Source organism: Lepisosteus oculatus, chromosome 19 (assembly GCF_040954835.1).
Source record: "Lepisosteus oculatus isolate fLepOcu1 chromosome 19, fLepOcu1.hap2, whole genome shotgun sequence".
Lineage (NCBI taxonomy): Eukaryota > Metazoa > Chordata > Actinopteri > Semionotiformes > Lepisosteidae > Lepisosteus > Lepisosteus oculatus.
Window position 1 is genome coordinate 7,618,777 of NC_090714.1, and position 25,574 is coordinate 7,644,350.

The window sequence follows — 25,574 nt, forward strand, 5'->3', positions numbered from 1 at the left end:
AACAGTGCACCCTCAAATGGTCACGCAGCTTAAGTCAACACCTGTCTACAGTATGTCACAAAAGTGAGGTCCTGCAGGAAGAGCTTAGTGCCACTTTTGGAACACGGCATTACTCTGTGCAATACTATTAAGTTTACTGTTATGTACTGTTATTGTTATGTAATGCTATTACAGTTTTAGACTTATTTTAGCAATAAACATAATCTAGTCTGTACATCTTTCTGTTTTTTTTACATTTATTGTTCCTAGTTCAAAGGTATGGGGAATAAATTTGGAGGGGAGTGTAAACACAAAAGTCCAAAGCTGTGAAGGACTTTAAGGACAGTGAAAAATGTTATTATTATTAGAAGAAATCTGAAACAGTTCACCGTTGAGTAACCATAATATTTTAATTTGAATCCTTTAATGAATATGGTTACTTGACGTCGAATTAAAAAACAAATTAAAGCAAACAAATACAGTACTATGATAAACCGTAATGTTGAATGACTTGGTTTCAAAAATAATACTTCTGTATCTGACTCTATGTACAGCAAAAAGAAAGTAACCAAGGTTAAGTAAAATTAGATAATCTCATTCTAACACTAACACATTCTCTTGGTCTTGGTGTTGACAATCAAAACCAAAACACAAAGGCATCTCTCCCTTAAGATTCTCTGTTATTTGTTTCATATTTTGAAACCGCACTAGGATGTTTCTCACTGTTAGATACACTTGTGTTTTAACACCTTCGATGACACGGGTTAGTGAATTTCCCTTGTGTATTATAAGAAATGGGGTAATATTTAAGAACTGAGGAGAATAAAAAAGTAAGTTACAGAAAACAGGAGGCAATTTCTCCTCTCTTTCTAATTTTGTTGTTAAAAGGTCACTTGATGAAAGAATCTGATCCAGTCATTTCCAAAAAGAATCCAGGGAAATCAGTTTAACAACATTACAGGGCACCACGTTCGAGACATCACTGATTCTCACTGTCAAGAAGTGCGTTCTGATCTCACAATCTCACTGATAGTTTATTTGTTAATTAGTTTATAGATTGTTAGTTAATTTCAACTACTTTCCTTTTAGGTCTCAAATAATTGAATTTTCCTTCTTATAATTCATTCTATTTAGATATTCAGTCCCTTTAACTTTTTAGCAGAAATTAATTCTTGGTACCATTATAAAAATTTTATTTAAAACAAACTCATCTCCAACATCTCAGCACGATGAAGCACAACAAGTTTCTTTTCAGTGAACATCTTTGCTTTTTAGCATTCTATGGACAGCAGTCCTTATTATTTAGTAATGACAATTACCTAGTCACAACTTGTTGCCTTAAAGTGGATGAAAAAGATTAAATGGAAATACTAAGAAAACAATAATCCTTCAATAATCCTGACAGTTATACAGTTATACAGCACTTTTCTGGACACTCCTCTCTGCTTTACAGGTAATGGGGATTCCCTTCCTCCACCACCAATGTCTAGCCCCCACCTAGATGATGCGATGGCAGCTCAGTATGTTCACCACACACCAGCATTAAGTGGGGAGGAGAACAGAGTGATGAAGCCAATTCATAGATGGGGATAATAAGGAGGCCATGACTGATAAAGGTCAGGGGTAAATTTGGCCAGGACACCAGGATTAACACCCTTACTCTTTTTGAGAAACACCCTGGGATTTTTAATGTCCACAGAGCTCTACATTTCATCCAATGAATGGCGCCTTTTTTACAGTCATGTGCGCGTCACTATACAGGGTCATTAGGGCCCACACAGAGCACAAGGTGAGCACACCTTGTGTGCTCATTAACACCAATTCCTGGCCCATTAACACCAATTCCAGCAGTCTCCCATGTTGAAGACTGATATATCTATAAAAAGGTGCAGACCAAAACCTTTAAAAATATAAAATGTCATTTCAGGAACGCAATAAATCTACCATTGAAAGCAAACGTTGTAATTTGTTAATTTACCTGCCAGATCAATTTAAAAATGGAGTTACTGTCAACGGGTTAGGGCCGATGAAGTAATAAACGTGCGCTAGTCGGACCAAAATACCTGCAACACACAGCCACGTCAAACATTTTGTAGGTTTTGTATATTTCCCACAAAATCGAAATAATAAGAAATATAATTGTATGTGACATATATACAATGATATACTTTCGGAGATTTTAAAAATTAAATAAACTGGAGGTTAACGTATTTATTCCGGATCCTGTATTCAGTAACAGGAACCAAAGAGACCGAGACAATGTTTCTCAGCACTCTTGATTTAACGTGTTCAGGAAGTAGCTGTCAAAGACGTGGAAGCTGACAGATTTTTTAAAAATTGACATTTATTAAGGACTTCTCAAGAAAGTCAGGCTTATCTGTCACTTAATTCTGGCTGACGCTGTTGCATTGATCGAACTTTACATAGCTGTTATGCTAATTTCGTTGTCTTGGATAATTTATTCCATTTTCGTCTCTAGACCTCTGATGGTACTACAGAATCCGCTGAAGCACTGAAACACTGACAAGGTAGTTTGAAATAAAATATCTACAGCCCATACAGTTCACAAACCGAAGAAAGTGGAAAGGCTTTTGTTCTGGTATTGTAGAAATGTTTGAAATTGGGAGATCACAATCTTTAAATTCTTATTTGCAGCCGTGTTGCTGAAAGCTGTTTTGGAAACATTCAATTTTCAGACTTAATTCCATTTTGAACTTGTGCTTTAAGTATCTACCTCTCCATTGTTTTTGTCCGTGTGTTAATGGATGTACCTGCAGTTTCTATTTTTTAAGTGTTATCGTAGTGTTAACGAAAAGTAAAATTTTGTGAGGCACTTACAGTTACTGAATCGGACTGGTATTGATATACTATGAGTGACGCACCTCGAATACAGAAGTATTTCCAGATAGATCGTGTATAATTCCTTCTCTTTAGCCTATAGACAAGTGACCACAGTTTATTAACTGTTATTATTCAACACGATCAACAATGTTTTTTGCTTTTTTTTTTGTTGAGCACTATGTAGAGCAGTGATCCTGTTTCTTGCAGAACCTACAGTAGTTATTGAGCTTTATTGAATTTCAAACTCAACTAATTTCTGAATGTTTCCTACAGAATTCTGCTGTATTCAACTTACAAACTTGATTTCCCGTACTTGTTTAAATGTATACAGCTCTTAATGGGTTGCCAGTTAAAGATAAACAGACAGAGGTTGAATTCTTTCATAATACCAATCATTAATTCTGCATATTGTCAGCTTAATTTCCAGACACCTGCTCATTGAGAACAGTGTACATGGTGTGTTATTAAGTGTTATGGAATTAATTCTGATGACATACCCAAATTACATGGTTCAAGGAAGCAGTATAATTAGGCTTATGTACAATATTTATGTATAAATAGAAAATAAATATTTCAAAAAGGTTTTGATGAGCTTCAGTAATTTAGAGTTAAATACCAGAAAAGAGGATAGCAAAGACATTTTCTGCTCAGACATTGCTCTCAGTATGCTTTGCACCTTTGAGCTGTTTCATATCATGTCCCTTTTCATTATTTTGAAAATTACAGAAAGCCCAAGCACTTCAGCAGCAGAGAGCATTGGGTAACGGAATGTGTTGTGATAAGCATCCTTCTAAGGTGTAGCTTTTTAGAGCCAGCAGCAATGGACTTTTCGAAGTTTCTGGACGATGACTTTGACGTGAAGGAGTGGGTGAACGGGGCATTCCGGATGGTGCAGAAGGAGGCTCCTGGGAAGGCAGATGGGCACGCTGCCACACTGGTGATGAAGCTTCAGCTCTTCATTCAGGAGGTCAACAACGCCATTGAAGGTAGTAGGCATTTAACAACAGCATTGACTTTTGTGCCACTCCAGCATGTACCCACTTGGTTTTTCTAGATCGGAGTTCTTCACTCCTCATGCTGAAGGTTTTGTAGTCAACAATGACAAAGGACAATAATACCTCCACAAAACTGCAGTGGCAGTTAATGACGAGTTAGCCTACTGTGGACGTGCTTTACACATTCTGCTAAACAAACCGAAAAATAGGAACATTAAAATAACATTAAGTACAAATAGAAATTAGGTTCAGTTAAATTTGCTCACATTCAGATATGCCCATTATACTGTGTACTGTGAAAAAGGTTGTAAGAACTTCAAACTGGTGCTGGAGAGCTACAGAACCTCTTCCCTCTTATTACTCGTTACACGGAGGTTCTCTCTCAATTCATTGATTCAATAATTGTCTTAAATTAGTTATGCTTAGTGTGATCCTCGGCAGGAAGCATTCAATTGGTAGGTTTGATAGGACAGACCTGTTGACACATGGGCATCTGCAGCTTCTGAGGCACACCAGAGCTTGGAGGTGGGCTTTGGCCTTGTTCTAAGCATTACTGTGAAAGGTTGTTTCCCCTGGGTCTGCACAGAGAGCAGCAACCAGGCCCTGCAGAACATGCCCAGGGTGCTGAGGGATGTCGAGGCTCTGAAGCAGGAGGCCTCCTTCCTGAAGGAGCAGATGGTCCTGGTGAAGGAAGACATAAGAAAATTTGAACAGGACACAGTCCAGTCCATGCAGGTACTGTACTACCAAAGAAGATTTTTAAATGACCTGGGGTCACTAAGTAAAATTAAATCACTAAATAAATGTTGGGCCAATTGTTGTGTCATCTTTTGTCCATCAGAAATAGGCAAAAGGCCTGGAATCTTGTAGGACTTGTACTATGGGTAATTTTAAAATGGCACCTGATTTAAATCCAAAATAGCTGTTTTGACTTCTGTGCAAAAAAACTAATTCACTTAAATAAGATCAGAGAGGGCATGAAGACCAGGACCCCCAGTGTAAGATTGTTTAACCCCATGTAGGGAATTTTCCATTTACATTCATCAGTATGCACAACACAATCATAGCCTTTTTAAAACTGCCACTAGAAGTCTGCTGTTTGTATGATATGTCTTTAACCACCTGTACTCCGACATTGATCTTGATTCATAGAAGCGTCTTAGACTCTAGAGTTGTTCCAGTGATTTGGTTGAGCTACAAGTGTGTATATAATGTCAAGACACAATTACTTTATACTTGCTATACAGGTATGATTAACTTTGTACATCCATCTTTACCACAAGGTTGCTAGTGAGTCCTTTTCTGTTCATAGGTTCTGTGGTTTCCTTCTAATTATGTAGCTAATTAGTTTTTTTACCTCTCATTGCTAGTGGGTACATGTTAGTTATATTTTAAAACAATGTTTTAATTGGGTCTTGTACTATTTGTGTAATAATACAGTGAACCCCTTTTTGTGGGTTAGTCCTGACAAAAAAAAGAAAATCTTGCAATCTGAGGTCAACTGAAGTCACAGGGTGAACTCAGCTCTGACTGCTATTTTCACAGGCACTCATGTTGTCTTCTGACAAGTTACCGAAAATCTAGAACAGAGGAAATTTGAAAATGTGCATCAAAGCACGGCTGTGGTCAGGCCATATATAGAAACAGTGAGATCTTTGGTGTCATTGTGATCTGTATCTCGTTTAGCATGTGGATTAGTAAAGCTGATCCATTCAGATAATACTGCTAAAAGAGGTCTGAATGATCTCCCTTTTCCATTATACTTAATTACATTGTTTTATTTAGATATTGAAAGCCATTTGTGATCAATTCTACTGCCAGATTTTCACATTAGAATGAAACTACAAATGTTGCCTGATCTGCTGGATATGTCATTACCAATAGTCTTCTCAGGAACAGGCTATCTTTCAGAAATCTTGACTGAAATTGCTACTTTTCATTTTTTCCCAGTGCTTTTCATAGTAATATAGCCTGAACTTGCGGCATTGTGGGTTTAGGTTAACCACTAGTATAGTTTTTCAAAGAATAGTATTTTCATTATATTGAAGAAAACAGTGCCCGTAAATTTCATTGAAAAGGTAAAAATAGAAAAGGCTCTAAATTCTGTGTAAAAACACGAAATAACATTTTTCAGCTTGGAGGACTGAGAGGTTCGATATCTGACAGTTGGCATTCACCCTTTAGATAGTGTTAAGAGGTAGTTGAGGATACTTCCACACCAAAAAGTAAAAATAATACAATACACAACATATAGGCTGCAGAACATTTTCTCAGGTGTACATTAAAAACGAGAAAGAAGGAAAGAAATATTTAGCATGCATCTTAGAGGGCAATCTAGAAAGCTTCGGTGGTTTGAGCAAGGTGCTGAGAGGGTTTGATCTCTGTCTGGTCCTAGAGAAGAAGGATGCTGGGCGTGTAATAATGTAGTGATGTTGTTGGACATGCTTTCCAAAAAAAACAAAAAAAAACCATTTTGTCCGTGTGAGTGCAGAAGCTTTCCCTTTTCACTAGGAGAAACTGAAAGTGGTATATCTCTGTGTCCAAGGTACTGGTGGAGATCGATCAAGTGAAATCCCGGATGCAGCTGGCCGCAGAGGCTTTGCAGGAGGCTGACAAGTGGAGCACTCTGAGTGCGGACATTGAAGAGACCTTCAAGACACAGGTGAATGTCTTCCAAGGGAGGTTGGGCGTGGGCATCTTGCAGCAGTCCTGAAAGCAAATGAAACATAACCGGTTTTCCCTGAAATCGAATTAAACCTAACAAACTTTCGACTTTACAGAAGTTTCTCGGAATAGGAAACTCACTTGTTTCACTTTTTAATTGAGTATTCTGAGGCTGTCATGTGTAGATTGTCTGTTCAGCTATATAAACTGTAATATATTATGTATTTAAATTTAAATGTTCTATATATCATTTTGTGGTTGTCTGTGAGATTAGAAAATTATTATTTTTTTGTCACGTCCTGTTTCAGGCTTTTTCATAGTCTAGCAGATGATTATAATTATATTTACAGTAAGAAGATGAAAAATTAGTGAATGGGAAAGCGACAAGGTGTTTTTGACCATTTCTTTATCACTTGATCCTGCCACATTGCAGATTTTCAAGAAGTCCAAGCATGAATCTCTGGCCTCGTTAAAGCACTCTGTTGGAAAGTGAGAGACCATGTTTCTGCTTCCCCTGCAGGACTTGAGTGTTATTTCCTCCAAGCTGACCAGCATGACGAGCAGTCTGGCAATGCTCGCAGACACCCCTGATTACTCAGAGAAGTGTGTTCACTTAGAAGCACTGAAAAACAGACTGGAGGCTTTAGCCAGCCCACAGATTGTTGCTACATTTAATTCACAGTCAACTGGTGAGTGGTTGTGGAGCATCATGCTTTCTTGTCTTGGGGTCTGGAACCACTTTCCTGTAGAGCAACAGTATGGGAGCTGCGAGTTTCATTGGCAGATAAATGCTGATTTAGCTCAGTCACACGGAGAACATTCTGACTTGTTTTGGACTCTGACTTGTTTTCTAATTTGGCACATTTAGGGTTTATTGTAATCCAGATGAGATCTCCTGCAGCATTTGAGAAGGGAGTATAAATATGAATGCATGTAAATGATAGAGGCCTAGTGATATAAATGACTTGCATAAATTATCCAATATGTTAATGGTGTGTATGGTCGTCGGACACCAGATTTCAAATCATTCCTGATCCATACAGCCCAATTGAGATTAAACACAACACTCCAAAACATGCCCCCTGGCACAAGGGCTCTTGAGAGTACTAGGAGAATGGTATTGCTGTAAGAGTCTCATTTAATAAGTCTCACAGAGACCTATTATGATCATTCACATTACATTCAACCAGGAGTGCAGAGCAGCAACTGGAAAAAAAACTGGTAGCAAAACAGATACATCACTGCAGCGCAATAATACTGAGCTGAAACTAGCAAACTTGAACATGCAAGAAGATAGCTCAGGAGGGAAAAGGCTGAACTTGGTGATGCCAGGATATGACAAGGTCCAGCCACGGGTCATGTCGCTAGCCCGCTGTGACCAGGAGTCCCCAAAGATCAGCAGGCAACTGACTCTGAGCCACCAATGGCAGGGTAGGGATTAGTGTGAAGGGGCTCTCTCTTAATTCAGGTTGGAATAGCAGAAAAAATGACAAACCTAAATTTCAAACTCAAGTTATGTTGCCAATAAAATATAGTGACATTGTAAAATAAAAAATATTTTCTTTTAAGTTGCTCTTTATATCTGATTAAGGCTACTGTAGAAAATAAGTTAAAATGTTTTGTGTATGAAATGTGCATGAAATCTTTGGGATGGCAGAAAACTAGTCATGAAAATGACAGATTGTTAAGATGGTATAGCTAACAACATTTTGTATCTGAACTCACAAGAAGCTGGTGTAAAGATCACAGCACTGGGGAACAACCAGGAATTAACCCAGCAGGAGCATTCTGCCAAGCTGAAGTCTTTTGGGTTTGTTGTTAGAGAAATCAGGAACAATATAGACATAGACAATATAGTCTATGGGTGGACTTTAAATGATTAGGGTAGAAACAGCATGAAGACATCAGTACATAGTGTTCTAGGGTTAAACTTCATTATGTGATGTCTTACTGATCTGTATTTCTTGCTAGATCAAGCCAAACTGTTTGTGAAAGTCTTCACAGAGATTGACAGAATGCCCCAACTCCTCGCCTACTACTACAAGTGTCATAAGGTTAGCCAGCTTTACTTTTTATTTTTATGAAACTTATTTAATTTAGGTTCAGGTTAAAAGCAATGCTGTTGAGTTTTTCTTCTCTTCCAATCAATTCCATGCATTCTCTCTTCTTTAACTTGTGCTTTTTGGACCTAATTTTATTGCTCAAAGAATTTCTATCAACTGTGTCACATTTATTTGGTGCTAAAGGCTGTGGTAGTAGTGTAACGCCATATCATGTTGAGTCTCTGAATGCTCAGAATGTCAGAATGTTTTTTTGTAGGTCACAATATTTTGTATTTTTTTGTTGGGTGTTTAGATCTACAGATGCAGCCATTCAAAGTGCGCGGTACACACACGTACCGGAGGTAATTGGCTATTGCGTCGCGCATTGTGACAGGGGCACTCGTGGTCCGTTGGTCTGTTGTAGAAAGATTTACAGTAAACGTCTTTACTGTGCCCGTTGTAGTATTGAATATTTATATGGAATTTTACCACCGAAGGGAAATCGAAGTAGCTAACAGCAAGGTCACATGCAGAGTGCTGAAAAAGCACTACAGAAACATTATCAACAGACAATGTACAGCGTGTACTATTCTTGTGCTGCGGTACATGAATATAATTATATCTTTATTAATTTCTTTAGATACGCGATTCCATATTATATTCCCTTTTAATCAAATTCTAAAAGTATGCTTGTTGACTCCGGTATCACGTAAGTTAAAGACTTCGATGCTTAAAATGTTTAGGGAGAAATGGAATACTGGTGTGTGTGTTTTCTTTAAAGTACCGAGACCAGCCATATACTGTATGTTTAAGTTCCAAAATTAATATCGTTTATGGCCTTCACACGCGTTACAGTATGCTCCTATTCTTTTTATGCTCAGGTACTAAGATTTCCCTGCAGTGGTAAAATTCCATATAAATATTCAATACTTAAACAGGCACAGTTAATACATTAAATATACATATACATACTGTATACAGTACAGTTTGCATACGGTAATATGTTTATGTTCCTAAATCAATCTCTTTTATGAGCATGTGAAAGGCATGTTGAATCACTGTACTTTGCATGATTGGAAACAAATGCGTGATTGCAAATTTGCTGTGGTGTTACTTTTGCAAAGACGGTCAATGAAACAAATAATGTGGACCAGGGCAATACTTTGAGTTTACGGCTTGTCCAAGGTCATTCATTATTAATACTATTAGTAATATCTTCGTTAAAGACTTTGATGGCGACAGCTCAAACATGAGAGGTTGAGCTTTATTAGCTCCACCTTGCGGAAATTCCGGATACTATTATTTTGCTTGCGGTATTATAGGAGAATTTACGGTAAATAGCGGTATTTACCAGTAACTCGCGGTAGACTGCGTAAAGCGCACCGGAAAATAATGCGGTATCGCCTGCGCATTTTGAATGGCTGCATCTGTATGTCTGTGACAGTCTGCACCTGACAGATTGATGTTACATTTCACTAAATATTTCAGTGAAGGTTCTTAATGCAATTCATGAACATACTGTAACAAGGTAACAAGCAAGAGGATGCAGTTGGGCCAATTGAGCTTGGTTGCCAGTAGTTAATTAATTAGGTAATGGGTAGCTTATCCTATGTACCCACCACCCTTTGTTAAACAAAAGTGCCGCCTATATTGGCAAGTGAATACACATTTGAGAAACACCCAGATCAATATCACGCTCTTAAATTATGTTTAAAAATGAAACTTCACACTTGGAACACTTATTGGGCTTATTACTGGGGATTCCCCAAGTGGAAGCATTCAATCAACATTGCAAGGTAAGGTGATGTGGCCTGAGCTATCACAGTATCTTTTGCTTTGCACACAGCAGCCATCCTAGTGACTTGCAGGTAACATGCAGTTATTGGTGAGAGTCTCACCTGTCCACTGTGCGATGCCCAGGCTCTGCCGCTGGAGAAAAAAGTGCAGGTGGACTGGCCGTCATCTCTCATGTGCTAGTGCTAGGGTTGTCACGATGAGTCAAGCTCATTGGCGATTTTTAAATTGAACAAAGGTGAATTACATAAATTCCACTTTAAATAAGGGGGAAAGGGTTTGGGTTGTCTTAGCGCGTTTTCTTCCCCGTGCTCCCCAGGGTCTGTTGGTGAGCTCCTGGCAGGACCTGTGTCAGAGCGAGATGACTCTCAGCAAGCAGCTGGCAGAGTTCTATGACACCCTCCTGTCTACCTGGCACTCCCAGCTGCAGTGGTGCAGCCAGGTACAGTGCCCATGTCAGTCCCTGGAAAATGAAATCTGAATGGAAAGCTTAATCCATTTTAATTCAGGTTTAAAGCCACATGAAATGTGACTGAAATTTGATTATTGGTCATATTTTAGAAGATCTTCATAGTTTTCCTAGCATTCTTCCTCAGTTTTCTTTTTAGTGAGCAGAATCCTTTCTATTTATGTCCATTATGACATATAATGTTTCCAGTGCATTAAGCTACTTTAAAAAAGAAGACATGAATGCAAATTTTAGTCAGTTCTTTCATGATGGAGATTTTTTTATTAATTGATTCAGTTCATTATGAATGGTGTGTATGACTATCCTCAGAGTATCAATTACTTTGCTCCGAACAGATTTTTAGGAATCCCAGCGAGGTGGTGACAGTTCTGCTGATACAAACCCTGGGTGCCATGGTACCCTCAATCCCAGTGTGCCTCAGCACAACGATAGAGCGCACAGGGCAAGAGGAGAAGCTGGAGGTGCTGCTGGAACTGTATGAGACGGCCGCGCATTTCGGAAAGGGGCTGGAAGCTGCCATGTTGCCTCACCTTGGTAAATGTGATACCGTAATCCAAGTGCCAGAATACATTTTAATATTTCAGATTTGCATCAAGGTCAGTGTTCCAATTCCAGCCTAGCAGTGACACAGAGTTGGGGCTGCCAGTTTGCTTGGGATGGGTCGGTTGGAGACCTCCTTAAACTATCAATCACAAGCAAGCTCAGCACAGGTGACACAAATCTTCTGAATCCACTCTTTTGTAGATACTAAGCCTCAGCTGTTGAAGTTCCAGGATTGCAGGTTTCAGAAGCAGCTTGGTTAGAGAGATATAATTTACATATGCAATGTCTTCATCTCTGGTTGCATTGGTTTTGCAGTTAGACAGGATAATGTTTAGTCTGTTTCCGACTTGGGAAAAGAGGAAGAAATAACTACGGATTTTAAGAAAGAAATTCTTAAGAAAGAAAATACAAAAATACTTTTGTGTATCCCAAGATTTCTGTTGCTCTTTTGCTTGGGAAATTTTCTGGGAGTATTCCTACAAGATCCTGAACTTTCTTGTGCCAGTCAAGTAGACGTTTTCAGATGACCGTTGGCTACAGTCTTCTAACTAGACAAAACAAAAGCTCTGGAATACAATATAATAAAAGCAAGTGATCTGAATTCTTATTGCAAGATATTCTGTTTATACTTTATAGAACTGTGATTTAAGTGAAATCCCAAATCCCAGAACCTTTGTTCACATATACTGTATATCCTGGGTAGAGAGCAATGAATTCTGTGCATTTGGGGCAATTCAGGCTGATGTTTATTCAGGTAAAGGATACTTTATGATGTGAAGAGGTATAAGTGGTACTTACCTGCTCACATAATGTGTGAGGTCCAGCAATCACATGATTAAGAAGTGTTTGTCACACAGAAAACATTCCCATTCACTCTCAACTTTGTGTCTTTATAAGAATATTTATCTTTGTTGTCTAAACCTGTGCTTTACAAGGTAAGACGATGTCTCTTGAAATAAGCAAAGGTTTTCAGTCTAAATTGTGAACTGCTGTTTTTGCTACCACAGGTGACCTGAACTTGGTGAAAGTGAGTGAGCTGGTCACAGCAGTGTATGGGCCATACAAGCAATACCAGCTGCAGTACGGTGAGCTGGAAGAGTCCAACCTGCTCATTCAGATTAGTGCTGTGCCCCTGGTAAGTCCTTTCTGATGATGATTTGAATTTAACATGTTAGAATGTAGCATACAAGCAGGAATCTAGTCTGTTTCAGTTCACTGCAAGTATTTTTCTTGGAAGGTCGATGTTTCTGATTTATAGACAGGATTATAGATTAAGAGTTAAGTTGTTTTGGATGCAGAATACAAATACATATCATGACCCTGAACACATTTGCATGGTCAGGCCTCTGGTGTAAACACTACAGCTCTGTGTACATCTTGTCTGCAATAGGACTGGGAAATGAAAATGCAAAACTGTACCTTTTTGGCCTTTGCATAATACTTGCCCTTCAATGCCTATATTTGCCCATGTGAAGCTGTATTTTACTTTTTTATACTGAATTTTGGCAACAGTTATTCCTTTATGTGGTTCTAGGTGAACTGACTGATTTCCATCTTCTTCCTCTGCTCAGGAGCGTGGGGAGGTGATAGATTGTGTGCAGGAACTGAGTCACTCTGTAAACAAGCTGTTTGGCTTGGCCAATGCGTCTGTGGACCGCTGCATCAAGTTAACTGACGGCTTAGGCGTATGCGGGCTGCTTCGGGCCTTGAGGGCTCTTTTTACCAAGTAAGAGACTGGCGGGTATGGTGGGACTCCACTATACAGAGCCCTTTCACAGAATTATCCTTGTGACGTTTGTATTACCGCAGAAATGGTTGGCATTTAGTATAGTTTTAGTATATTTAATACCACGAAGTACAGAAAGCAGCTCTAGTAGTGAAAGTGGCAGCTGTAATGGTTGCACAGATTCTAGGAAGAGCTTTACCTGGAAATTCTTTTATGCATGCAGCTTTGGCAAGCTCGATTTCCTATTACCCTTTTGTTGTAAATATACATGAACGGGGCATGGATTCTTGCAGAGAATGCAGTACGGTATTGGAGCTACGTTTGCCATCTTCCAAAGTGTAAGGTGACAAATGGAAATTCAGAAAATAGAAGGAATGTATAATACGTTTAATCCTCTCACTGCCACTTTAATTTCCAGGCGTGAAAATTAGAGGCTTGGTTTAGACTAGATTGTCCTGCAAACTGGCTTTATCTAGTGCCCAATACACATTTGTCACTTGCTTACAAAAGAGATACTATGTTATGTTCAATTAGGAAGTGAGCGATTCTGTAAATTCAGCGAAAATGAGTACTGGAATTTGAAGTGGGTGAAAACTGACAGATTCAGTTAATTCCTCCCTGAAAACTGGATCCAATAGTGCTGCAATATTTGTATTATATTTGTATTAACATGACAATATTCTCCTCTTCCAGATATGTTTCTGATTTTTCTACTACGCTGCAGTCTATTAGAAAGAAGTGCAAACTGGAAGATATACCAAATACTTCTCTGTTTCGGGAAGACTGGACGGCTTTTCAGAACTCAGTCAGGTATGTCTAGTTAAGAGCTGAAATGCAAGCATTGACCAGCTCTTTGGTTTCCATTCACAGATATGCATTGTGTTTTGAGGCTTAAAGATGTTTTGATGTACTGTGTTTATGTTTATTCTTAGTATATGAATGTTGCAGCGTGCACATTGTGGACCAGTTGGCAAACAAATACTGGTTTTCTCATTGTAATAGTGTACATGGTCTGTAATTATCAATGAATTATTGTACCAGTTAGATAAAACTTGTCATTAATTTTGAGGCAGACCACTTCAAAAGGAAAATGTTGTAAGACCATTTGCAAGAATTTCAGTTTCTGCTTCCTCTACTGCTAACAGTAACAAACCTTACCATATGTTAAGGAAATAACAGGCCTGCTTGTTCTTATATTACCTTCTCTTGAATTCCAGAATCATTGCAACATGCGGTGAATTACAGAGACAATGTGGGGCTTACGAGCAGCAGTTAGCAAACAGGTGAGTAGCAGTTTAACATTCAAATTCTTTTTGTATGTAAATGAATTCTTCTTATCTGCTTTTTCATGACACTGGCTGACTCATTTTGTTCTGCCTCAGAATAGTTTTTATTCTGCATAGAAAAATGCCAGTGATTGTTTAAAAAATACTGTGTTTTCTCTGGTTTCCCTCAACACATATGAAATGTGTCAGATCTTATCTATCTAGTCTTTTCAACTCTATTCATTCAAATGTTCTGAAGGACTTTTGTAACACACTGGCTTTGAATGAGCGAACTATGGCTGCTACTGTGTATTGAGGCTCTGTGTGCGTGCAGGATCTTGTCCACTGCAGGGAAGCACTTGTCTGACTCGTACAGTCCCCGCACTCTTGCTGGAATACAGGAGGCCAGCTCTGCAGACAGGAAGAGCCCCACCAGGAACCCGTGGCAAGAGTATAATTACTTACTGAAGGGCAGTGCGGCAGAGCATGCCAGCCTTATGGAGATGCTCTATAACCTAAAGGTAAGAGACCCCATTGTTTCCTAGCCATGGCATTCGTAATGGTTGGTTCATTAGTTGTTTTTAATAGTTCATGACCCCAACACACAGAATAATCATTTAATTACTGGGTTGCTAGTTCAAACATTTACTGTACTTCGTGGTTCTTCGTAGAGTCAGATTTTGCCCTGCACCACAGATATAACTGAACTATAGTAGCTCCCCTGACAAGGTTTTGGTCCATTCCTGTCCTTTGCGGGTGGCTCTCTGTGCCTTGCTGTTGCAGCTGCTCATGAAGGTGTTTCCTCGGCTGTTGCAGGAGAAGGGCACCGGTAACTCCAGCCTGCTGGCAGAGCCCCGCGCGGCTCTTGCCCGGCTCAACCAGCAGGCCCACCAGCTGGCCTTTGACGCCGTCTTCCTCCAGATCAAACACCAGCTCTCCCTCGTCCACAGAATGGAGGTAAGAGAACATTTCTGTTGTCTTGAACAGCAGCGTTCTCGGGAATTAATTCGATTTCTTTGAGCTCAACCCATTTATTTCCATAAGAGCTACGCGAATACCATGTGCGAATGATTGGCACACCGGCCCTTTGAGAACCTAATATCTCCTATGGTCAGCAATTTGCTGTATGTTGCTCATAAAATAAGGCTATTCTGACCCCTCAATGGTGAAAACCGTTCACAGAGGAACAAATACATATGATAGACAAGCAGATGGGACATCGGCAAGCTAGTGCTCTACACTATGACCAGACACAGCACAGGGCACATCATTGGTGGAAATGCTGGTGTTGGTATATCCTAACAATTCCCACTGGTGTGTCATATGTGGTAAACACTACATAGTCCTATTTGTATTTGTATCAAAACCAACCGCTATATGACGCTCATTCTTCATGATTGTCAATTGGACAGCCCGTCCGAGTTCATCACATCCTGGCTACTTTTTTTTCCTTTTTTTCCTTGTCAACAGAGCTGGAGCTCTAGTGGCACAGGCGAGACGCTCACAGAAGACCTGCCGACGTTCAGCCTGTCCCCTCTGGAGTACATCACTAATGTAAGCGTGCCAGCGTTTGCAACAGTGCTTTCTCACACTGGGGCTTGTTCAGGTCTTCCCCAAGGTGGACATTAGGATTGGGACAGAGAAAACGCACAGCCAAGGAACAGGAATGTGTCGTACACTCTTGCTTCCTAATCTTTTGTTCTTGCTTGATGAATTGACATGAAACAGTCATTTATCTCTGTTGGTTAAAATAAGTTATACCGTGACAGTAGGTAGCTCATAATTCAAAAAGAATTGCTCTGTGTTTTAAGAAGTTCTTTAAAAAACAGCAATGTTGTATGCTGTATGGATATGGTATCCTTTTGAATATAGCCAATGTATCAAATTCAAGTGAATACTGTATATACATCTGCAGCAGGAGTTCTTGAGGCATAGCTCCACCTCTAGTGTCTGTAAATCTCTCCGGGTTAGAGTGTCTCCTGAATTACTACTTATTACTTCTATTGATTTTCAGACAAAAAGAGGATTCAGTGTTAATATGTAGGTTTTTGTTCAGATTTGTAGTATTAGCAGTAACAGGGGTGCCCTTTAAAAAACACTTTTTTTTTGTCTGTAACATGGGAAGCAAGCCACATGTAAATGCTGTAATCCACCAGATGGCAGTGTTTAAAATATTAAGCAGAGCTGGCTCGAGTTCTGGAGCTTGAGTCAATATTGTCTTACAGCACATCCTGTCAGGATATATGTGGGGTGGCCAACCCTGGATAGCCACATTTGAGCTGGTCATCTCTAAATCATCATTTTGTAAAACCTTGGCACAGTTATTGATCATTTTAGACTGTTAATTTGGTTGGATTATTTCAGGAATGTACATTTTGTTTCTTTAATGACTTGATTGCATGAATCACCTGCCTACGTACCTGTAGTTAAAAATAAGTTGTTCCCATTATTTGGAAATTGATTACTCAAGGGTATCCTCTAGACCCTGCTGGATTGTGACTTTCTAGGGCCAAGGCTGGCCACTCATCTCATTAGATATGCAGAAGAGGTTGAAGGTAGAGTCTGTAGGGTTGAACACATGGCGAGATATATCCTTCAGGACTGAAACCCGCAGGTGTGCCTTTGTTCCACAGATTGGCCAGTACATCATGTCACTCCCACTGCATCTGGAGCCCTTTGTCACGCAGGAGGACCCGGCTCTGGAGCTCGCGCTGCACGCAGGGAAGCTGCCCTTCCCCCCTGAGCAAGGTAATGCCTTCAGCCCTGTGAGCTCAGCGCGATGGACGGTGGGCTGCCGGGGTCAGCAGCCCCCACTTTGGTCCTCTGTACCCTGAGGATCAGTGAGCCTCCAAGCTTCCTTCTAGTACTTAAACACCAAACCACCCAGCCCCACCCTATCAGATCTTGGATAGTTTAACCAAACTATGCAACCTTCTAAGCCCTTCAGTTTAGAAGGGAGCTGAGTGGCTCAGCTGGTTATTGCATGGTGCTGATAATTCTGTGAAGTTGTCAGTGTCCTGTGCTAATTTAATTTAATTCCCCAGCCAGGGAAGCCACTACTTACACTTATGTAGTGCTTTTCTAGACACTCCACGTAAAGAGCTTTTCAGGATTTTCATGGATTAATAGGTTAATGTTAATGTTGTTTGTTTATTAGCCCTATACAATTTCTTGCATTAGGAATGCAGGTCTGCCATTGTACGGCGCCCCTGGAGCAGTTAGGGTTAAGGAGTAAGGAGTAGGGTTAAGAATCCCAACGGAGTAGGATTCCTCTGCTGGCCGCGGGATTTGAACCGGCAACCTTCCAGTCACAGGCGCATATCCTTAGCCACAGAGCCACCGCTCCGCCCTAATAGGGGGCCATGAATGGTTAAGGCCAATGGGAAATTTGGCCAGGATACCGGGGTAACACCCCTACTCTTTTTGAGAAACACCCTGGGATTTTTAATGACCACAGAGAGTCAGGACTTCGATTTTATGTCTCATCTGAAGGATGGTGCCTTTTTACAGTATAGTGTTACCATCACTATACTGGGGCATTAGGACCCACTCAGACTGCAGGGTGAGTGCCCCCCACTTCCAGCAGCGACCTTAGTTTTTCCCAGGTCTCCCATCCAGGTACTGACCGGGCTCACACCTGCTTAGCTTCAGTGGGTTGCCAGTTGTGAGATGTATGTTGATAAGGCTGCTGGAGATTTAATGGTGTTTTGAGCTGATTTTTAGTGTGACTGGCCTCAAGAGAAAAATAATCATGAATTTTAAAGGATCAGGTGACCATAACTAAACTGTAGCATACAGTACCTTCAGATAAGAGCTGTCTGGAAGGATTTGCATTAACAACTCAAATGTATAAATGACAACATAATAAAAAGTATCCAGGTATCTGTGTAAACTGGTTAGGTGTCTCAGTAAACTAAGTCATTCCTGTCTACTCTGAGTAGCTGATGACTTGCCCGAGCTGGATAACATCGCAGACTATTGGCTGGGTTCGATTGCCAGAGCAACGATGCAGACCTACTGTGATGCCATTCTCCAGATTTCTGAACTCACCCCTCACTCAGCCAAACAGCTTGCCACCGACATTGGTAAAAAATCAAAATCCTTTTTTCTTACTTTGGACAGCATTTGCAAACCTTTTACTTCCAGGCTGTTACTGTGTATTAACTATTGACCATCACGAGGAATTTGAGTAAGTTATATAGGTCTTTTAGCACTAGCACTAATTGAGGTCTGTGAGATTAAACTATACTGTTTATGCTTTTTCAAAAATATAAAGTGCTTGTAAAGTTAACACAATGAAAAACATAAGAGGATGCATTTCTTAATTGCAAACATGCAATAATGGTACAGCTACAAGATACTCAAAAACTAGCTAGTTTTGCTGATCATTTTACAGTACGTGCTTTCAAAACTGATGGTAACTTTCACTGAAATTTCAGTATTTTACAGCACTGCAGGTGTTTTATTTTCTAATTTTAGTTGACCTCAATACTACAAAACCATGCCTACTTGATGGCGAGTTTGATATAAAACAGAGAATGTTCTATATTTGAAATGTCACAGAATATGTGCTTTCATCTGATTTCATTTCATGTGTTCATGGGGAGGTATCGTATAACTGTTGACAACAGGAAACCTGAGCCACTGTTCAGAGAAAAGGTGCGATCTGTATCTAGTGAATGAGAAAAAAGAAACTGAACACTACATAATTGGTTTATGTGCAACCCCTCTTAGGTTTTGCACAAAACTAGCAGATTGTGTCTAGAAAAATCGTGCAGTGAGGGTGTACATGTACCTTGCAAATCATTCTCTCAAGGCTTATGCAACTGCTGAAGTTTGTAATGTGCTGGTTAATCGTAGTCTTTTCTGTAGTCTTTTTCACGTATAGGGAAACTCATTACACTGCTGTCAGCAGAATTCATTTTGACTCATTAAAGGTGCAAAATTAAAACATATGAGGAATTAATCTTCTGGGCACAGCAAGATGACATATAGTCATGCTTGAAAGTATGTGAACTTATACAGTCATGCTTGAAAGTTTGCTTGAAAGTTTGTGAGGTGGTAATTTTTTGATATTATATGAACCTGAACTAATGAATATATAGAATGAATATCCTAAATAAAGACTTCCCACACATAAAAAGAGATTTGAACTCATAGATTATTAGACTGTGATATTTAACAAGTCACCGGATAGTCTTAAAGTAAATGATTTTCAGTCAGTCAGTTCAGTCAATTTCAGTCAGTAACTTGTGGCACCTCCTTTAGCAGTAGTAACTTCTCCTATAGTAGTAGCAGTAGCTGTCTCCTTTAACCAATTATCGGTCTCTGACATCTAGCTGGAGGAATTTTTCCCACTCCTCTTTATAAAACTCCACCAGCTCTGTGAGGTTTGAAGAATGTCTTGCATGAGCAGCCCTCTTCAGGTCCTGCCACAGCATTTCAATAGGATTCAGGTCAGGGCTTTGGCTTGGCCATTCCACTACATGGAACCTCTTCTTCCTAAGCCATTCTTTAGTGGACTTACTTGAATGTTTAGGATCGTTATCTTGTTGAAACATCCACTTTGTGCCCAGCTTGAGTTTTCGAACTGATGGCCTGACATTCTTCTCAAGAATTCCTTGATATTTCTCAGAATTTATGATTCCCTCAATGATGTCAAGTTGCCTGGGATCAGAGTAAGAAAAACAGCCCCATACAAGGAAACTCCCATGACCATGCTTGACAGTAGGGATAAGGTTTTGTTGGTGGTAGGCTGTGTTGGCTCTTTGCCAAACATGTGCCCTGTTGTTGTACCCAAATAGTTACATTTTGGATAAATCTGTATAGAGAACGGACTTCCAGAACTCTTCAGGCTTGTCCAGATGACCTCTGACAAACGTCAGACTGGCAGCTTGTTCTTTTTTGACAGAAGAGACTTCTTCCTGGTGACCCTTCCATAGATGGCATTTCTGTTCAGGGTTCTTCTTATCGTTGATCTATGCACCACTACTCCAGAGGCAGCTAGGGAGGCTTCTAGATCTCTGGATGTTATTTTAGGATTACCTTTTACCTCTTTTATTATTCTCCTTCTGGCCCTGGGTGAAAGTTTAGGAGGACGACCACCTTTTGGCAGGGTTGCCATTGTTTTAAATGCCCTTCATCTGTATACTATTTGCCTAGCATTGGATTTATGGAGTCCGAATCTTTTCAAAATGGCTGTATAACCTTGTCCAGATTGATGAGCATCCACTACTTTTTTTTCTCATATCTGCTGATGTTTCCTTAGTTCGAGGCATGATGCTAGACTCGTAGGAACAGTAACTGACCTACTTTCTTGCAATTATTTGTTTGCTCCTCCCTAACACATCATTTCAGATCTTCAATTTCATTGGTTATCTCAGTTAATTGGTTAACACTCTGTCATTGACCCACCTGATCCTGCTTTACCTTCACTTATTTTGCACCTGCACAATTTCTGTATACTGTGTGTATTATTTTGCTGCATGGACATTTTCTTTAAAAACAATCAAATTGGTGAATAATTATACTTATGAAGTGACACATTCTGATTAAATATGCATTTTGTGGTTAAAAAAACAAAAAATCTCAAATTATGCAAACTTTCAAACATGACTGTATGACCGTGTTTGTTGAGATTGGCAGCACTTCTGTTCACTCGATGTAAGCAGAGATCTTCCCTACGTGGATCAGCATTCTAAAAATGAAGGGAAACACATGCATTTAAAAGATGCCTTTAGCTTAAGTGCCTTACATAAAGTAACTATAACACAATTCAAATAATTATAACACAATTCTATGTAATTTGTATAATATAGAACCACAGATTAATTACCCGTAAAGCTAGGCATATGTCATAATATTTAAATAAGAGATAGATGAAAACGTAGATGTGAGTGCTTAAGACAGACTGTGGGTTTCAGGGAAGAAGGGACACAGGGGTCATGGCTGGGGTCTGTAAAGACAGGATTGATGATTCCTGAGACTGCAGGCAGACAGCTCCCCCGCACAGGTGCTTGAGAAGAGAAGGAGGAGCAGCAGGAGAAGCAGGACAGAAGAAAAGGTAGCACAAGGTCGCACTAGGACAAGATGGAATTTTACATGATGGGGTTTGTGTTGCTACTGGCACAAGGAGAGGGTGATTCTCACAAAATATTAGGAACTCCCAGACAAATGAACAGGCTCTCTTGTGACAGGGATTGCGTGGTTGATTTGAGGATCTTGAGACAGACTTTGACCATCTTTCCTGGCCTGAACAACCCTCAGGTCTCAGTTCTGTTGAAACCCAGAGGAGCTGGTAGACAGCACAGTTTGGACCCACACAGCATTTTCCTCCTCTCAATTGCCAGTGAAGGTAACCCTGTTGGAAGAGGGGGGTGGGATTGCGATACACATATTCTTGGACGTCTTGCAGAGATGAGGCCCATCCTCTTCAAACTGTTCTAGCTGCTCCCAGAGGCCCGCCATTTTAGCCAATCCAGGATCCTGTTATTTCTGCCACATAGTCTTTATTATGTATCTTGTGTAGCACTTAGCACTGCTTTAGGTTTAGAGGTGTGTGAAAAGTGCTGTAGTTGTGCTGCTTTGCATATCAGTCTTCCTTAGGGGGTGTTTGTTTCTCTGTAGATTACCTGAGCAATGTGATGGACGCCCTGGGACTGCAGGCATCTCGCACGCTGCAGCAGATAGTGACCCTCCTAAAGGCCAAACCCGAGGACTTCAGACAGACAGCCAAACCCCTTCCCCGAAGACTGTCATCCGCTGTTGCAGCCATGAGGAATCTGGATTACTGAACTATAGGAGCTTGGTGCTGCTTTGCAGCTGAAACCCCATAACATTTCCTGGGCCATCACCTCCTTGCTGTGTACAGTTCGGATCATATAAATTGTTAAAATCTTTTCTTTAAGAAGTGTAAAATAAAAGGGAAATATTTTAGTCTGTAGTGACTATCTTGTGGGAGAGGATTTTTTACAATTTGTAGTATCAAAATGATAAATACTGTATTTCCTTAATCCCTACTTACTACTTAATCATTTGTAGTTAAAGGAATACTTTCTTGAATTCAGATGTTTTGAAAAGCATTTTTCTAAGAACATTGGGTGTAAAATGGTGCTTAGATATTCACCTTATCCCCATTGCTTTAGCATTGTATTGTGACTTGTTTGTGCTGCAGGTAACTAAGAGACACTTTGGAATGACAAATCAGAATATGAAGGACTTTCATTTCTCTCCGCTGATTGGATGACACTGCTGTCAGTGTGGCTCTGACATTGCAACTGGGGGATTGGGGGAAACTAGAATTTAAATAAAGCACTCCTGACAGGACTTATTTTGTGTTCTTGAGCAGGAACTTGAATAACTGGTTCTCCAAAAACAACCGGCTACAAGGCCCTTAATCTAACTTTTTTGTTCAAGTGTCAAGGAAAGGCATTAGAAAATGACTTGTCCTATGCTAAAAAAACTTTAGAAACTCTAAAGGATAGGGTTAGAGAAACTCTAACCCTAGCCCTAGCTGAGGGTTATTATACAGTCTTAAATGTATTTTATGAGGCAGCAGTGTGGAGGACCTATTAGGGCTCTAGGCTCAGAAATCCTGGCACTGCTGTTGCATCCTTCAGCAAGATATTTCAGTGACTGTTCTAGTAAAATATCCATCTGTATAAATGAGTACAAATGTGAGTTGCTTTAGAAGAAAGTATCACTCACAGAAATTAATAATTAAGTTACTCTTAAAATTAGTTAGCAGTTTGTTTCAATTGTAACATGATTAGCCTAAATAAAAGCACTTAAATTCCATCTTAATTGTATTTTTGCTGGTGTATTTCCATCTGAATGGTATTTCACGGTTAGAACTGTGGCAAGTTCACATGTACTAATGGAACTGGTAATGCCTAATGCTGATCTAAGTTTTTAGTTAGAATAGAACCAAATTGACAGTTGACTGCACTTGTCATTATGGTTGCATGTTTCAACATTCTTCATGCTTTCTTTGTCACTACCGTGGAGTGTCAGATGAATGCCAACTGTTTGATATTCTGTGATGGAAACAGTCACGGAATTGAATTTGACTGCTGCAGGCTATGCTTGCAAACAGTCGGCTGACATGTCAGTGAAACCTGTCCTTCTCTGGTCACTGCAAAGGCTGCAGTTCCAGATGCAGGGACCTGATGACAAAGTCATTTCTCTCCTTCAAAAGCCCTCTGTTTATATAAATTGACTGCGGATACGTGGTGCCCTCACAGCCAACATAAAAGCAGAATTCTGGTCCCTGAATAGAAAGCTTTCTGAGAACATTTTGTTCTCAAACCGCACGATGGGCAGCGAGACAAAAAAAAGGCAGCAATTCAATTTACAGCAGCCTTGATGCTGGAGTTGCTGACACTGCTGGCTCCCACTCAAGTACTGCTTAAGCCTAGGGCCTTTATGTAACCACTCTGTGATGTAACGCTGTCTGGGACCACTTTCCCCTGCTGCCCAGCTCACTGCTGATGCCATAGAGCGTTGGGCCCTGGGGGTGTGTATTCCACACATGAGGAGAGGCGGTGCATCAGCCAGTCTACAGCCACAGAGGAGGGGATGGAGGGGGAAGCTGAGGACCACAGACTGCTGTGCTAGCTCTCGCTCTCCAATTACGCTGGCCTCTTAAGGGAAAATGGTTTTGTCTCTAACCTTCCCTGGCTACTTTTTGGACTGGATTGATCCTTTCCTTGCTGGTGTGAGGGAAAAACAGATTGCAGTTTTTTTTGTACAATATTTCAAATGCTGAACGCCCTTGCTTCCTAAACATCTATTTTTATGTTTGCATCTTTAGTTGTTTCTAGGCCAAAGTCCAGAACAGAAGATATCCCAACTTTGGCTCTTTGCATCCAACTGTGCAATTGTACTGTACACAATTTGTTAATAATTTAATTGCTGATTAGCAAGATTCAGATTATTACAATTAAGATGCTAGTTGTACTAAAGTCCTACAGTTGAGTGGATTGAGAAGGGTGTGTTAAGTAGCTCTGATCTAGACTATTTTATATTATTTTTCTCCCATTGAAAAAAAAACAGCTTGAGAGCCTTCTAGGAAGTAGGACTTACACGTAATTATTGAGGACTAATAAATCCTGTTTCAAATTTGAGGATTCTGACTGTTGCAGCCTGCTATTATTCTTACATTGTTTCATAGGCAGGGAGGAACCCACTCATGTAATTAACTGATATGGAGGAATCTTATATTGTATATAGGGTTTAAATAATTACAAATTTATTTGTTTCAGGATGTTTAGGGTAAACATCCTGGGCTGTCTGAATAGAAACATGTACCGTAAACACAGGCAACAGTTGTTTTAATATTGCAGGAGCATGAACATGTTGTTACATTTACACATTTTATACATCTTGCAGCATTAAGGAAAATCAACAGAGTGATTTTTGAAATTGTGATGCGATAATGGGTGAAGGGGTTGTTAACACATTAATAACCTATCCAGAGAAGATTTTAATCATCACTATGGTTTTCTTTTAAAGTGAAGAATTGCATGTATTGTATCTTAAGTGTGAATACAACTAGAATATGTTGGTGTTGGTTTTTGTACCCCTTGGTGCTGATGTTTTTTAACATTAGATATAATTATGTGAGGACAAGAAAATGCCAGAAAATGTAGATTATCAAGCTGACTCTCTTGTTCTCAAAGGGCTATGAGCTTTTCGCAGCTTCTGACGAAGCAGACTCCCATGCTGCGTGTTCAAGCCACACCACCTCTTGCAATTGAAAGCACTGTAAAAAGATGAAGGGATTTTTAAAGGACTATTAAAATAAAGTCTGAAACATTTACCTCTTAAATTTGAAGTCAGTTATTATATCCAATGAGAGTTCCCAGCATCCCAAACCACCAATTAGAGCACCACCCAAAATAAGGACATTTACACGCTTACCATCTGCTTTCACAGAGACGGCCTGACTCTGCTCAGAGGGCACTTTCCTGTTGACTGAAGTTGCTTTCACTGAGAAATGGGTTTCAAGACTGTCTGAGCTGGGAGACCCATGTTCCAGTCAGTTCCCAATATATGCAAGGATACATACAGCATTTTGTATTTTTAAGTTTAGATTGAAAGACATTTATGCACCTTAACTTTTACTAGAGGTGATTTTTATTTTAACGTGAAAGGATCTACATAAAATGGTAACTGACTGCACAGAATACTGCTAATTAACAATAATTAACAAGTGTTAACTGTGTTAATAGATTTGAGTAATTCTGTGTTCTTCTA

The 25,574-nt window shown here is 39.8% G+C and overlaps 1 protein-coding gene across 3 annotated transcripts; it reads left to right on the forward strand.

Annotated features, from left to right (window-relative positions):
* The first annotated feature begins 2,246 nt into the window (after window positions 1-2,246).
* Window positions 2,247-25,146, forward strand: cog7 (component of oligomeric golgi complex 7). 3 transcript variants are annotated; one of them, XR_011182619.1, is made up of 19 exons: window positions 2,247-2,507; window positions 3,547-3,806; window positions 4,402-4,550; window positions 6,361-6,477; window positions 7,000-7,168; window positions 8,451-8,533; window positions 10,635-10,757; window positions 11,120-11,318; window positions 12,335-12,462; window positions 12,899-13,053; window positions 13,747-13,863; window positions 14,271-14,336; window positions 14,653-14,839; window positions 15,135-15,275; window positions 15,789-15,872; window positions 16,952-17,066; window positions 18,260-18,403; window positions 21,242-21,381; window positions 21,945-22,031. XR_011182619.1 is itself a non-coding variant. In XM_069180782.1 (18 exons), the coding sequence occupies exons 2-18, from the start codon at window positions 3,641-3,643 to the stop codon at window positions 22,109-22,111; spliced, it is 2,310 nt and encodes a 769-aa protein (XP_069036883.1). In that variant the 5' UTR covers window positions 2,248-2,507; window positions 3,547-3,640; the 3' UTR covers window positions 22,112-25,146. The 3 variants fall into 3 exon arrangements, 2 of the variants coding, with proteins under 2 accessions (XP_069036883.1, XP_069036884.1); XM_069180782.1 differs by lacking the exon at window positions 21,242-21,381 and having other exon boundaries at window positions 2,248-2,507; window positions 21,945-25,146; XM_069180783.1 differs by lacking the exon at window positions 21,242-21,381 and having other exon boundaries at window positions 2,248-2,507; window positions 3,630-3,806; window positions 21,945-25,146.
* The last annotated feature ends 428 nt before the right edge of the window (window positions 25,147-25,574 follow it).